The sequence below is a fragment of the Camelus ferus genome, chromosome 6 (assembly GCF_009834535.1).
Source record: "Camelus ferus isolate YT-003-E chromosome 6, BCGSAC_Cfer_1.0, whole genome shotgun sequence".
NCBI lineage: Eukaryota > Metazoa > Chordata > Mammalia > Artiodactyla > Camelidae > Camelus > Camelus ferus.
The window spans coordinates 10083659-10098742 of NC_045701.1; the positions used below are offsets into that span (position 1 = coordinate 10083659).

Below are 15084 nucleotides of genomic sequence, written 5' to 3' on the forward strand. Positions count from 1 at the left end.
TGTGCACGCAGGAATCCCCGCACGCCCAGGCAGCTTCCGTGGCAGTCTTGCCCTGCCCAGCCTCAGCCTGGGTCTTCACCTCCCATGCAAGCACCCTAGTAAGTAAAAGACAGGCTCATCCCTTCCCTGCCATCCGCCTGGAGAGCAAGACCCGGGGGTCCTGGAAATAACGACTGAGGACACCCCACCACACTGGGCTAGACTTGCACCTCCCACTGTCCTGACCGCAGGGTGTGCACAAGCAGAGTGGTGTGGCTGGCGATAAGGAATGAGGCTGGTGGCGGGCAGGGCTGGGACACCGAGGCCTTGGTGCCATAGGAGGAAGCTGGGACCCTCCCCACAGGTGAAGGTGAATCTGTGTGATCCGAAAAAAAAAAAGTTCAAGTTTGCATTTCCGATCAGCAGGCCTCTGAGTCACTGGGGTTGCGAATTTGCCAGCAGAGGACACTGAAGTCCAGGGCAGTTCTCCACGTAACTGGAGGAAGCAGGACCAGAACCCAGCCGAGCCTATGCACAGCCCGCTACCCGATCCACTCTGGCTCTCTGGACCAACTCAGTGAGAAGACATCAAGCAGACATTAGGGTTTAGATACGGCTGTCACGAGAAAACCAAGACCCAGGGAGGCAGTCAGTCTCCTTAGGGCATCTTTGGCACAGCAAGGAAAAAATGTCAGCTGTGCACAGGGTCAGCAGGCAGAGCACATAAAACTGCCCCCACGCCCCACTCCTCCTGCCTGGCCCCAGGGCCCTTGAGAATCACATGCTGCAAAGAGGGCCCGGAACGATTCCTGTAACTGCTCTATAAGCACAAAGTCCACAGATAATGAATGCAGCCTCACAGCCTCACTCGAGCATGGCTCTGAACCAGCCAACCCTCACCCCATGGAGGTTGTCAGCAGGGCTGGGCCACAGGACCCCGATGTGCCTCATGAGGGAAATTGTTCTGTTCACGCCCGCTGGGCAGAGGCCAGGCTTCACTGAGGACACAGTTAAACTGTCACTGCATCAGGAAGCAATCACAGACAGGCAACAGTGGCCCAGCCTCTCTTCCTGGCTCTGCATCCACTTGCACATGACCTCGGTCGTCCCACCTCTGGGATGTGGACCCCTTCTTCCTAAGCAAGGAAGTTGACCAAGGCAGCCTGGGCCCTGGCCTGCAGTGAACATGCACTCGGGCGTTCCCCCTACTGCAGGGCTGTGGGGTCTCCATCTAAGGCAGCCACGGGCCCCGGCCTCCATCCTTTAGCTACAGTAGCCACCCTATCTCTCCACTCTTAGGAATGTTGCTGCAAAAGACCCACTCTGTCAAGGTGAGAGGGAGCATGTCTTTGTGAACACACACACACGTGTGTTGGTGGAGGAGTGGTCTTGGAAGGACGGGGTGGGCTCTTTCATTTGTTCAGACTATATTACGAGCTCCAAGACTGGACATCGTGACAGAAACACCAACACAGTCCCTGACCTCATTACAGGCTCCCAGGGGACATGCGAACACGCCCATACATGCGATCAGTGTCACGGCAATGGGGAAGGATGGTGTGCTGGGGTGGGGAGCATGGCAGTGGTCACAGCCTGGACCTGGAGGGCCAGGGAGAGTCTCCAGAGAAAGGGACACTCAACTGAGACCTGAGTGAGGGGTCAGGGTAAGGCAGGGCAAAGGGACAGGAGAGAAAAAGAGGGAAGAGAGCTGATTTTCCCCAATGTGAAGGGACAGAGAGAGAGAAATTCAGTAGCTGTGGGTGTGAGGCCAAAGCCCATCAGAAGACAATACAAGGCCGGCAGGGCCGAGGCCAGGGGCTCCGCGGCTCAGAGCACCTGCCGTGGGGCAGTGCGCGCCGCTCCGGGCCTGAGGGAGGAGCAGGGAAACAGATCAAGAGTCCCCGGCAAAAGGAGCAAAGTGACCATGAGTGTCAGAGCGTCTGTGTCCGAGCCCATTCTCCCTCCCGGAGCTCTCTGAGGCAGAAGTTACCAACCCCATTTTCCAGGCGGGAAGTTCAGGAAAGGAGAAGCAGCTTTGGGCTGGAAACCAGTAGGCCCCTCAAAGAAAGACAAACCCTAGAAGGAGGAAGAGCTCCGGGGGACTTCAGGGCCGAAAAGGAAGCCACACCTACAGTGCTGCGAGGCGCAGGAGCGCTGTGCAGGGATCTAAGAATTGTCCAGGGGCCCTGGCGGGGGTTCAGGACAAGCCCTGTGACTTAACGTAGCAGCCACTGGCCAGGCTTGCTCCCTCAGTGCCATGGACTGGAAATTCTGGATCCCGAAAGGAAACAGACCTCCCACGCGGAGGGGCACTCAGGAAAGAGCATCCCCGAGGTCTCCACAGGTTCAAGACCTCCCTGGAGCACCCCAGGCAGACGTGACTCTCCGAAGGACAAGCAGAACAGAACAGTCATTATTTACACCCCATCACATCCTCTCAAAAGATGGCTATTAAAATGGAAGTGTAAAATAAATCAGAGTGAAGAACAGGAAGGAACAAATGTGCGGTCATAAAACTTAACAGTTACCATCACCGTGCAGTCAGTTTTTCTTGAGTCTTTTGGAAACCAAGGCTTTTGGCAAACATGACAGACTTCCTTCAGTTCTTTGAGAAGGGCAGCCTGACACCAAATTCTAAAAGAAATCTACCACACGGCGGTGCTGTGGACAATGCTCTCAACAACCGCTTTCACCGTAAACCACAAGTGATTCAGCCAAGCTCCTCGGTACAGTCATCACCAGGACTGACCCAGTGACTCAGGAATATTCCATATCAGATCCCTCTTACCCCTCTTAGCCCACACTAGCAAAATAGGAGGAGGGGGGAGGGAGGGAAGGAGGGAGAGAGAGGGAACAGTCTAAGTCTGGCTTAGCTAGCTTCCTCCTTTAGACCAGGGAAGTATATCTGAAGCTGGAAAAACACTTCTTTACATAAGCTTAGCACTTTATGAGCTGTTTACCCTTCAACTATATTAAACAGACCGAACAAAAACTTTCCAATCAAATTAAAAACAGAACAGGAGCCGAAGGCAACAGTTTATCACAGCTGGATTGAAAGAATGCTAAACCCTGAGCATGGTGATCGGAAATAACAGTATCAGATTCCAGTGGGTTTATGTCAGAGGCACCCGTGACCCGAGCCAGCTCTCGGGATTAGAAGCAGCTGCCTTCTGGGTTAATGAAAAGCCAGAGATATTTATGATTGCTAATAACAATATTTAACCCAATCACCTGTGTTTACCATTGGGCTGTAAAGGGGTTGGTGAGCCCACACTGCTGGCTAGTACTAAAAATGATAATCACAAGAAAGGAAAATGATTATTAACTGACTGTACACTTTGGGTTTTTGAGCAGCCTTCACGATAGAAGGCAGTTCTGAGACCAGGATCATTTTAATTAAGAAAAAAAAAAAGAAAGAAAGAAATCCCATTCTGATCTTTCACTCACTGACTGCAAAGGAGACTTATTTCCCAGCCCCATATCCCCCTGGTGCAGACTGAGGAGCAGGTGTGAGCCAGCCACTTGGGAGCAGTTCCCAAAAGTGACTGTAGAAGCCCACAACTTTCTCCACTGGGATCTATCCTGCAGTTGCCAAGGCAACGGGCAGCTTCATTCAGCCCCTGGGAAGACTGCGATGCCACCCAAAGCTCTCAAGCTGGTACTTTTCCTCTTGCCTGCCAGCCGCCTAGGTTGCACAAATGGTCCTTCCACTGGGCTGGGCTATCTGGCCTCCACGGCCAAGAGAACACTGCCCCATCCAGACCCAGCTCTACCTGCACACTATAGCCCTCAGCCACCAGCAATCACACAGTGGTGCCCAAGGGGCTAGAACGTCAGCCTACAGGACACACTTAAAACACCAAGCTGGGCCATCTGACTCCTGCACGCATAAGGAAGAGTCAGGAGAGCATCAGGTGAACATAACTCCTCACTCGTGTGAAGAGACACCGTGGCATTATGTTTAACTTGGGAATAGAGACTCAAACACTTGGGGGGGGGGTGTCCATAACCACCCTCACAGTCTGATGCGGGGATGATGGAAACAGGTGGGAGGCAGTGGGTTGTGGCTCCACATCTCTTCTAAGCCTTATGACCCGAGGCAGCCACTTAGCCGCATAAGCCCTGAAAACAACATGAGACAGTATGCAAGTCATGGGCACAGCACCCCGCACCTGGGGGCTCCTCCGGAAGGATGGCAACTGTCACAAATGGAAACACGGTTTTGGAGGAAGGAGAGGAAAAAGGATTTCTCTGGATTTAAACAGACCAAAAGCCAGTAAAGCATCCACTATTTTATTCAACTTTCCTTCAACTTTAAGAAGATCCTAAGCATGTATGGAAAAGGAAAGCCTTCAAAGGGCTGGGAACTTACAAATAATGTTGCCAGCATTTATTGAGCATCAGATGTGTGCACGAGAAAGGGGAAACAAGAACACGGAAAGGACAGAATGTTTGATCTCACAGCTGCCTTTCCTGTCCTTCTGCCCCTGGGAACGGCCTGGCTGAGACTTCATTCAGGCCCCCCTTCTCCTCCCCTCACTCCCACTCCCTTCTAGAACACCGTGTATGCTTCACTGTTCTGATCAACAACCTTCCATGGCTCCCCAGTGCCTTCAGAATAGAGTCCATTCAAAACCCTCAACCTGCCCCTCCTATGACTCCCTTATGGGAACCGGAAACCCAACCAAGCCCAGTAGTCCACTCACTGCTCTTCAAAAAGCTAAACAGATCCTACTTCTCAATCCCTGTTCACACCCTCCACTCTATCTAGGATTCCGTTCCTGTTCCTGCGTTTGCCTAAATCTCACCCTTCCTTCAAAGACAGCTCCAGACCAACCTGCCTGTAAGAACATCCATTTCAAACAAGACAATCCACTTATTCAGCTGCAGCACAGTACCTGTTCCCTACTCCGCGTGATCCTCTCGGACAGCAAATCAGAGTTGTTTCTTTCTTCTTCCAGCTCCATCTCCAGCTGAGACACCTTGTCCTAAGAAAGAAGTTGCAAACACAGGCTACTTAATCGCACTGGCCAAGTTTTTAGGAGCAAGGACTGCCCTGTGGAAGGACACCCCCAAGGGCAGACCAGAGCTGAGGACCATGGACTGGAGTTTGGGAAAAGGATGCATCTTTTTCTCATACTGTCCAAACAACACCTTTTTTAAAACTGTGCTTTATTGCTTTTATAATGTAAAACACAATTATGCAACTAGAAAATACCTAAAAGGAGAAAAAAAATGTTACCCCAAACCCTAACATAAGCACTGAGTATATTTTAGCATGTTTCCTTCAAGTCTTTTTTTTTTTTCTCCTTCTGAATCAATAATTTTAAAAAGATCTACGTAAGCCTAACAGGTATCTAAGTCACCTGTTAAAAGATAATGAGGAAACTGGTATCACGCAAGGCACACTTCTCTACTCTAAGCTCAGGATAATGTTCTTCCTCTTTGCTGCCAAGGGTTTCAAGAGCCCCTCAGGAACACAGTCCATAACAACCATTTTCACCTGCCTCTTTCTTCTAGGGACCCTCACATACTCAGCACCACATAGTCCCAAATCCGCATCAGAGCGACAGAAAGACAGTACTGGCCCACTGTGCTAAACTGTCTTCCTTGATGGCTCCTGATATAACTCACTGAGTGTGAAGAGAGAAGCACTTCAAATTAGCTTTGAGTACAAAACAAGGAGGCTTCAAACACAAATCACCCCACCTAGGACTGGGGGGGTTGTGAGGTTTGTACATGCGTTTCTCCCATCACTAGCCCATGTGCCCTACGTCTGGGTTAAGTCGGAGCCACAAGCCACGCACACTAAAAACTAAACAGCATTGTGAGTTTTTACGCGAATCTGTAGCATCTGTATGTAAATATCGTATGTTGCCTCTGCGACCGTTAAAGTTGGCTGACAAGCCTCCATACACACCAAAAGTTAAACCTCACAGAACTCATGTGAATGACTAAATGTCTGTGAACGCCTTCCCTGTTGTGAGCGAAATCTACAGAGAACCCAGAAAGCTCTCTCCCAGGAGCCAAGAGTCCCAAAGATCAACTCAGAACAGAGAGCCAGGTCCTGCACAAAACCTCCTGTTTGCTCAGTGGTTCCTGACTCGTTCAAGGCCAGTTTCACTCAGAATCACCAAGGACCCACCACCGCTGCATTTACACACAGGCAGCCACCTGAGTTTCTGGGTTTCAGACATGCCCATCAGAGCCCTTGAGTCTGAGAACTGATTTGTTAAGTGAGAGTGAAGGAACAAGCAAGATACAAGTCATGGCAAGACAGTTCCGCCAGCCGCCTCTTAGGGGAGGAAGCACCCTACCGCGCACCTCACAGCAGTGGGGTCTTGAGAGTTGTTCATTTTGTAATTAACGGAGAAACAGCTAAAATATGGCACAGGGGCATATGAAGCTTAGCCATGCCACTGCTTCTAGACTTTGAGTTAGCAAGAGGAAATGTCCCTTTTAGTCAAATATTCTAGAACCTGGCAAGCCAATGTTGAGCTAAAAGCATCTCTTTCACAGGGATCTCCTCTCACCGACAATCCGCACTGTACGGAACGCAGCAGGCACATTTCCAGGCCAAGGAGCATTACACCAAAGGTCCTACTGCCCGACGAGCCTGTAGCGTGTTCTTAACCAGACTGTTTAGGTCCTAGAATAATCACTTCCCAGTTACCTGGGTTGACCTGAGCCTACCTTGAAATGACCTCCCCTAATGAGATCAGAGCCAGGACATGAGCAAAATATATAGCAGTCTTACAAAACAACAATAAAACTGTAATCTGGTACTTCTAGCCTCTAAAAGGGCCCATCTAATAAAATCGTTAATGGCTGAAACACCACTCCCTAGATATAAACTGCTACTAAGTCCCCTGGAGGTTTTAAAAGTTATTTCTATTTATTTGCAAAACTGAATCAGGAATTCCATTGGTTTTAAATTCCAGCTATCTCTTGCTGGCCCTGAGCACTGTCTGACTTTTACCAAAACATGGACAATGTTACCTTCTCCCACAGGTCTGAGGATGATTTTTCAGGTCTCTCCCTCTCTAAACTCCACTGGGATGGGGAGAGGGGTGTACAGGGGTTACAGGGGGGAGGGAGCTTCCAGTTTGGAGTTGGTTTTGTTCATGAGGATTACTCTTTTTGTAAGTTCAGCTGGACTGAGTCGTTAAGATTTTTCCTATATTCTCGTTAGGCTGTTCATGTTTGGATTCCATGCCTTGATTCACATTTTCCTAACGTGTTGCGCTTCCATCTTGTGACCTGGTCACCCCTAGCTGGTGACTCCACTGCACTTTCAGACATACTGTCCTGGACTATGTGTATTCAAAAACGAACTGAGCCACAGTGTGCTGCTAGCTTTGGCAAAGCTGGGCTAACTGTAAGGGAAAATGGGCCAGAATCAGGGAACAAGTGGAGCATGTGTTGCAGCAGATGAGTGCTGGGTGTCGCCAGGAGTTGGGGGTTTGGGTCCACGGCACAGCTCAGCCTTCTCTAAGTTCAGAGTCCTGCCTCGTTTGTAGGCGAAAGCACCGCCCAGGTAAAGAGCTGTCTATGTGCCCTTACATAAAGCCACCAAACCTCTTTGGGGCTCTGTTTTGCTTCCTCTTCAAGACAATGAGGGAACTACACTAACTTATTTCCATCGTTCCTTCCGGCTCTGACAATCTTACGAGTCTATGAGCTACAAGCTCCTTCCTCAAATCAAGAAATCGCCTTCCTAACATCTGGCTGTCCAAGAGAATGAAAACCAAAGGCTTCCCAAACGCTGAGATGGGTACATAACGGCTGCTTCCCTCGGGCCCCCTCCTCGCTCTCCCGGACCCTGGCTCACGCCCGTGCAGCCCACAGACCTCCATCTGCTTGACGAGTCTGCCTCGGTCATCCTTGAGGTGACTCTTGGCCTCCAGCTCATACTCCAGGTCCTTGAGCGTCTGCTCCAGAAGCTGCCTTTTGGTGAGCGCCTCTTCCTGAGCTCTCTGGTAGTCCCGTAACTCTTCCTCCATCAGCCGCATCTGGAATGAGGAGGAGCTGGGGTGTTTATCTGGGCAAGTCAGGAGCACAGAGATCTCAGCAGACAGGGCACAGGCTGACCCTAAGATCAGGGTCCCCCACTATACTGTAGACGAGAAGACTGTGAGCAAGTGCCACCTCCCTCGGCCTCAGTTCCTATATAAAAAGCAGCCGTTTTCCAGCTACAGAGCGCGACCCACAAGATTATAAACTCAGTTCAGCAGATGTTGGCAAGCCTTAAATATAACAGAAAAAAATATCAGAGTAATACAAGCAAATAATGTTTTGTGAAATTTTCTATTAGACATTCATATATTTGTATGGATCTAGGTATCACTGGGTTACAGGCAAGGTATCTTTCTTACTGTAGGTCATGGCCAAAAACACTTGAAAGCCCCTGAACTAGGTAAGCGCTTCCCAGAGTGTAGTTTATTGCCCACCTGTGTCAGGCTCCTCTCAGCAGAGATTTAAAGTTAGGGGGAAATGAAGGGAAAATAGCGACCCCCAAAGCAACCTGCAGGCACAAAACTATTAACATAAACACGCACATGACGTAAAAGCCACTGCTCTAGAAGAGCATTATGCTTTCAGCTGTCATGATTTACAGTGTGTTGTACCTCCACAAGGTGGCACTGAACTAACAGCTCTGAACAAAGTGCAGCAGACAAAACACTTGATTCACATGGGGTTGTTTGCATTTTCCACTCCTCTGGAATCTCCCCAAGGGGACTAGCGGGCTAGCCAGCTCAACATACGGTAGGTATTCCTTAAACATCTGTGTGGACTAACTCTGTGAAGCCCAAGGCTGTCTGTTTTGTTCTCAACTTCCTTCCCTCCTGGAGGTGGCAGAGGGTAGCAGGTAAAAGTGGAAGAGAACACACCAAGGGTGAATTTCCCTCAGGGAAGACACAACAGCCAGAGCGACTGGCAAACTCCATTAGAGAGCACCCGCCTTTGGTGCAGAAAAGTCAGGGAAGCCTCAAGGATGGTCTCTCTGGGGAGCCAAGAGGTGAGGCTAGTTTAGGAAGCCCAGAGGGAGGACGAGGAAATGCGTGCCTCTCTGGGCGGCTGACAGCAACACCTGACGCTTCTATGAGCACAGTCCTGAAGAGGACATCCTCAGACCGAGACCCTAGTCTGGTCATGGGTGGGGACAACTGTGAGATGAGACTCTGAGTGAAAGCGCCAAGTGAAAATCACCCCGTGGAGAAAGGATGACAGGACGTTCTGTGGAGGCAGGGCGCACTACACGCCAGAGCATGAAAAACAGTCTCTCCTACAAAGTGTGTTTAAAAACAACGCTCTGTGCTTCCATTTCCTGATTTGCAATATTATGGTAACTATAAAATCTACCTTAAAGAGCTGTCGTGATCTGCAAATCTTGAACTTCCATTTTATCCCCTCCCACCCCCCTTCCCCTCTGGTAACCATGAGTTTGTTTTCTTTGTCTATGAGTCTGTTTCTGTTTTGTAAATAAGTTCATTTGGATAACTCAGCTATTTACTGGGTTTTTTTAAATTGTTACTGTTGGCAATTTTCACCATGGTAAGTCAGATCTAAATTCTAAGTAATTTTGCTTAATTATACAAATTAAAATAAAAATAAACAATATATTGTGGTTCTCATTAAAAAAAAAAAAAGAGCTGTTATGAGACTTGAGTGACACCCCAAAAGAACATGGGTTTTTGAGTTGGAAAGACTGACAGATACACGTACAGTTCATATTTCCTTCTTGGTATGCTTCTCCAGGCCCAGCACGTCCCCACCTTCCGACGGCCAGCCGGTCCCTCCTAGCATCTAGGGCGGGCTCTGTCACACACACACGAGTTCTCGGTGTGAATATGCCCCAGAGAACACCCAGCACCGTGTCCAGGATCACAAGTAAGCAAAGAACTTCTCAACCTGTAAGTGCTACCTTTACGTACTTAAAGCTGCTCTTTGCTAAAAGGAGTTCAAAAAATAAACGAAACAACAGTGAACTCTTAATTCTCTAAAGACTATCTTCAGAACTTTGCTAGCTCTACGCCAAAGGCAAAATAGGTAAAATGCCTATTCCTCTCACAGCAAAGGAGGCAGGACCGTAGCACGTAGGGTGGACGGACCCTTGCAGCTTTTTTATTTACTGAGAGTTGTAATTCAGCTCAACCAAAATGGGGTGCACGGTAGTGAACAGAGTTGAGCTTGAGTTTTTCAAGGATCCAGAGTGACCTTGGCTTATTAACTCACTTTTGTTTTAAATGACTCCATGACCTCAGCACCCTGATTTGGAGTGGTATCTGACTGCCGTTCCCTTTCAGGGTGATGAGGTGCCTGCGCCTGTCACTCAGATGGAAACCGTGTCTCACAGGGCTATCCCACTGAGGAAATCTAGGAAGAGCCACATTTGTTTTCATCATAAGGAATCCTTTGTTTTTTGAATCACTCCCCTTTTATAAATAACATGCGTCTCCATCTGGCCTCAACTAGTCTCTCTGGATCTGTTTCCTTATCTAACTAGAGGATCTCTAAGGTTCCCTCCAATCCCAGGATTCTAGCAGAATAACATTATACAACAAAGCGATGGGAAGCCCTATACAGGGGTCACTGTGACACAGATTTTCTGAAATCAACACAGCATACCAGATGTTTGCTGGTGTTCTGGCAAATATCTGAATCCCCCCGCCCAATTGCTGTTGAAATGAAAATGATTATTTTTCAATGCCAAAGAGAACTGTGATGTCCAGATGCTAATTTCGGCTCTTACTTGGAGTCCTGTGTCATAAGACCCTGAGCCAGAGGGGATCTGTTCTCAGGGTCCTGTCAGAAGTGCTCTAGAAGCCTGTAATAAATATCCATTGTTTTTTCACAGGGTTTCAGCGCTGACTCATGGGTGACTTTTCTTTGATCATCAAAGGTAATAAAAGTTTGTTTTTTAAAGAAAAACTTGTTTTCCTGTTGAATCTTAGTGCTCTTGGCGCTGCTTATGAGGAAAAAAAAGAAAAGCCAGCCTTAAAATTAAAAAAAAAAAAAGAAAGAAAGAAAAGAAAGAAACCTAACATCAGTGTCCGGGATGCATACACCCTCTGCCATGCAGTCTCACGTGCTATCTCATTCAATTGTTAAATCATTATGATTTCGTATCCTTTTAAAGAGGTACCAACAGATGCTGAGAAAGCTGCGGTAACGTGCTCAAGGTCACCCGGCTGGCAAGAGGCAGAGCTGGAAACCAGCACACACCGTACTTGCATTTTGGAGACGTCAGCTTTCCATTAAAATAATCAAAAGCATTCCCTTTATTTTCCTCTGTTCTTGAAAAATCAAGACTAAAAGGGAGCTAACGTTTGGGTCACTTTGCTCTATTGTTCTTAAATATAAAAACCAAGAGTATGTTTTAGCAATTTCAGCACTCATAAATTCCTGAAGATTGCTTTTTGTCCCCTTTATTGTTGTGCTGAGACTCTTACCCGCCACGCCTACCCTAATGAAAGTCTGTGGTAAATGAACAGCAAAAAAACCCAAGTTGGTTACCGTAATTCCCATTCTAGGATTAAATTAAAACATTAACACACACAGATCATTTGGACACAGCCGGGCACACCACTGAGGCTGCACAAATGGCAACAAAAGTTTTTTGGAAGAAAATCTTGGACTAATCATGAAAATGGTCAACTTAAAAGTCATATAATTTCACCTCGGAGGCCCTGGGTCCTCAGTGTCTTAGAATGCCATGCGCCACAATGAAACCACCCCGAGAACCAAGCACAAGCGCTGTCTTAGGAATCCACCGCAAGTCTCTCCTAGCAGAGTTTCAAAGCAGTCCCTTGGAGGATACTCTGGACACGGGGTAAACCGGGAACTAACCCAGCCAGGCATTACCTCATCCTGCATTTTCATGGCAGTCAGACGGGACTTTTCCGCCTCCAGAGTTTTCTCCTTCAGCTGCCTTTGCATGTCTGCAAGCTCCCTGCGATTTTTCTCCTTGTACTCATCCAGCTGGTTCTGGAGCTCCAGCGTTGATGTGCGGGACACCTCGACGATGTCAGCCATCTGGAAGAGGTGACATGGGTGTGAGCCCACCCTGTGATGCTCCGTCTGGGGCCAGGGAGCCAGGTTTGGGTCCCCTCTAAACACAGAACACATTTCCTCTTCCTTCTCGAGGCTCCTCAAAGACTGCAAAGCACCTGGTCATGGGCTGCCCCGGATTAGCCACCTCTCACACAGGGGCAGCGTAGAGGCGGGAACGGGCACATCTTTAGCCCTGGGTCGTATCCTTCCCCTGCCGCTTACCAGCTTTATGACGGGGGCATTACCTCCCTTCTCTGGGCCTCTGCAATGTCTTCGGTAAACATACTGAAACTGTAATCTTAACCTTGCAGGGCTGTAGTGAGAATTAAAACGATACACAGATAGAGACAGAATTCTAGGTAGATACAGAATAGCTGGGAAAGTGCTCACAGCAGGTGTCACAAAACGGCAAGTACTCGAGTCAGCTCTGGACTGCAGGGAGCTGATGGGCTCCCCTTCTGGGTGTTTTAGTGCGGAGATGAGCAGAAGGCCAGCAAGTACCAAGCTTTAAAACTGCCTTTTGTACTCCTGGACAAGAAAGAGGTACAAATGCATAGATGATGCACAAAGGCAGGGGTTCTGGTTCAGGAAACATCTGTGAAGTCTTCACTGACATGACAGGCTTCCTTGAGTACCTGAAGAGAGGACCTGGTCCCAGGATCCAGGGGGTACAGGCATTTTCTAGACCAGTTTCCCTGTAACTGGGATTATCAACAAGTCTGAAGAGCTGCTTCAGGGGATCTGCAAATCTCTGACACTGTGCTGAGACACAATGCAGGTCTCCTCAGCTCTGCCAGGCTCAGGGGGGATGCGGCGGCGGGTGGCTGGGCCCCGCAGCCTCTCCCTCCTCCTGCCCCCTCACCTCCTTCTGCAGTTTCTCAATGGTCTTGTCAAGGTGCCATCGCTCTGTCTCCATTTCGTTCTTCAGTCTCCTTAATTGCTCCTTCTGCTCGGTCTCATCTTTTAGCTTCTCAGACAACTGCTTCTGCTCCTGGGTGGCCTGACTCAGATTTCTCTGCAGACGGCAGAAGAAGGACAGCTCTGTCACCTACCTACCAGGTCAGCCACATGAACAGGTGGCAGAGGGAGCGTCACAGCCACACCACAAAGCAACCAGCCCTGTTGCATCTGTGATAAGTAAAAGGATCAAAATTAAGCCATCACAGAGACACAAGGACACTGTTGGTTCTGAAACTCAGGGACCAAAATGCAAAGTTGACTTTAGCAAAAATATACACAGGAATGAAGGGGCAGACAAAAGATGCATTACAGAAATACGGAAAATGGCCTAAGCTGCTGGAGGTGGTGATTCAGGATAGTGTCCAAAAATCTGACAGAGTTCACGCCTGAAAACCAAGGTAAAGTTATATATTAGACTAACAGAAACCTGCAAATGACATCTTGCAGTATGCAGCATTGCACGTGATGTTCTAGACTTTTCTCTACTATGTACGTGATTCTTAGTTACAATAGCTAAAAATGAATCTGTAAGAAAAGAGTACATTGTCCCATGGGCCAAGAATCCACTTGGGTAGAGGGAGTTATAATCAACAGAATCCATGGGTTGGACTCATATACAGAAGAAAAGGAACTTGGTAGTGCACAGGATAATGAACCTGATGGACAGAAGGTACTAAATGGAAGAGACATTAGTCAGAAAAAGTGCATGTGGGTAGTTATTCAGTGAATCAGCACCAAATACTAGCACTTATCATGAAATGTACCATCTTGGGTACAGTGTTCCCCCTGGGCTCCTCTGAGGCTCTCATCTCACAGCATCACACAGACCGATGTCCTTTATGTAAAAAACAGGCAATGCTAAAACAAACAAACCTAAAATATCTTAGGAAGATTACAGTGGCATCTTTGAATGGCTAGGCATTAAGACCTTTGGCATAAGGATATCAAGGAGGGGGCACAGCTCAGAATGACCCAAACATGAACTAGAACATCTGAAAAAATGTTAGTTACCGCGGGCTGAATGTGCATTAAGCACAGGTACCACTTAGGATCCACTCACTCAGTCTCGTGTCCCTGCAAAGCCTGTAAAAAAGGCAGTGGTTTATATTTGCACAGTGCTTAACAGTTTACGAGATGCTGTCACGTGCAGTAACTCAGGCATCTTAAAAACATTCACAAATCAACTTCAGGCACTCCCGGTTTTGCAAAGCTGGCCAACCACATGACCTGGGGCCAAAAAAGCTACCCGTGGAGGGCTGTGCTCAGAGGAACAGCCAACACAGCCGGGCTGCTGAAGTTAATTACCACAGGGACCAAGATCAACAAAAGCAGTTGGAAAAGAAGGTGGTAAAAGAAAGGTAATCAGGAGTTCAGTGTGGGGCAATTAGCGGGAGTGCATCCCACTACCTCCAGCTGGGCACACACCAGAGAAAGGGTCAGCCCCTGGGACTTGTGTTTGCAGTTGATTTAGTGGTGCTGGGACAAGGGGCGGCACACAGATCGGGTAAGGTAAGTGAGGCATGGTTCTGTTGTGTGGGAGAAAACTCTGAGGAACAGGTATCTCAAAATATCAATTCCTGAAAAACAAAAGATATGGAGGGCCATTGATGCCTTCCTGTAGAACCATCAGGATCCAACTCAACCCCTCCCCTGCAGATCCCAGCAGCTTCCCTCATTCTTCCTTCTGGATCCCAGTCCCAGGGGCTCCATCCCACCTTCATATGGTGAGTGCATTTCTGCCTCACCCTGGCTCAGGGAGGGCTCCCCGCCTGACCTGGCTCTGCGGTGCCCCTGGAGATACCCCAGGCTCAACCCCTCAGAGCCTGGGGCCTGGCCAACACCTTCCCGCAACCTTAACACACACACATTTGCCTAGAAGAATAGTTTTGCTAAATGATTTTAAAACTATTTCTTGTATGCTTGTCTCTACTGCAGAGTGGTAAGATCTGTAAAGGATAGAAATAGATTTTCTATCTGGGTGTGTCTCATAGCCCAAATTCACTATTAGGTATATGGTTAAAAACTCAGTGGTTGAAAATTAATACCTACCCCAAAAAGTGGTCTAAAGATTTCATATATCAGAATCACCAA

At 48.3% G+C, this 15084-nt stretch overlaps 1 protein-coding gene across 3 annotated transcripts in view; it reads right to left on the minus strand.

The window, feature by feature from the left end:
- Nucleotides 1-15084, minus strand: part of CGNL1 (cingulin like 1) — a 144180-nt gene that overhangs the window by 8066 nt on the left and 121030 nt on the right. For all 3 annotated transcript variants that reach the window (XM_032481099.1, XM_032481100.1, XM_032481097.1), the window contains 4 exons: nucleotides 12896-13048; nucleotides 11845-12015; nucleotides 7830-7991; nucleotides 4878-4967 (listed from right to left, as the gene is read on the minus strand). In XM_032481099.1, coding sequence (XP_032336990.1) covers nucleotides 4878-4967; nucleotides 7830-7991; nucleotides 11845-12015; nucleotides 12896-13048 — 576 coding nt within the window. The remainder of the gene's footprint in view (nucleotides 1-4877; nucleotides 4968-7829; nucleotides 7992-11844; nucleotides 12016-12895; nucleotides 13049-15084) is intronic.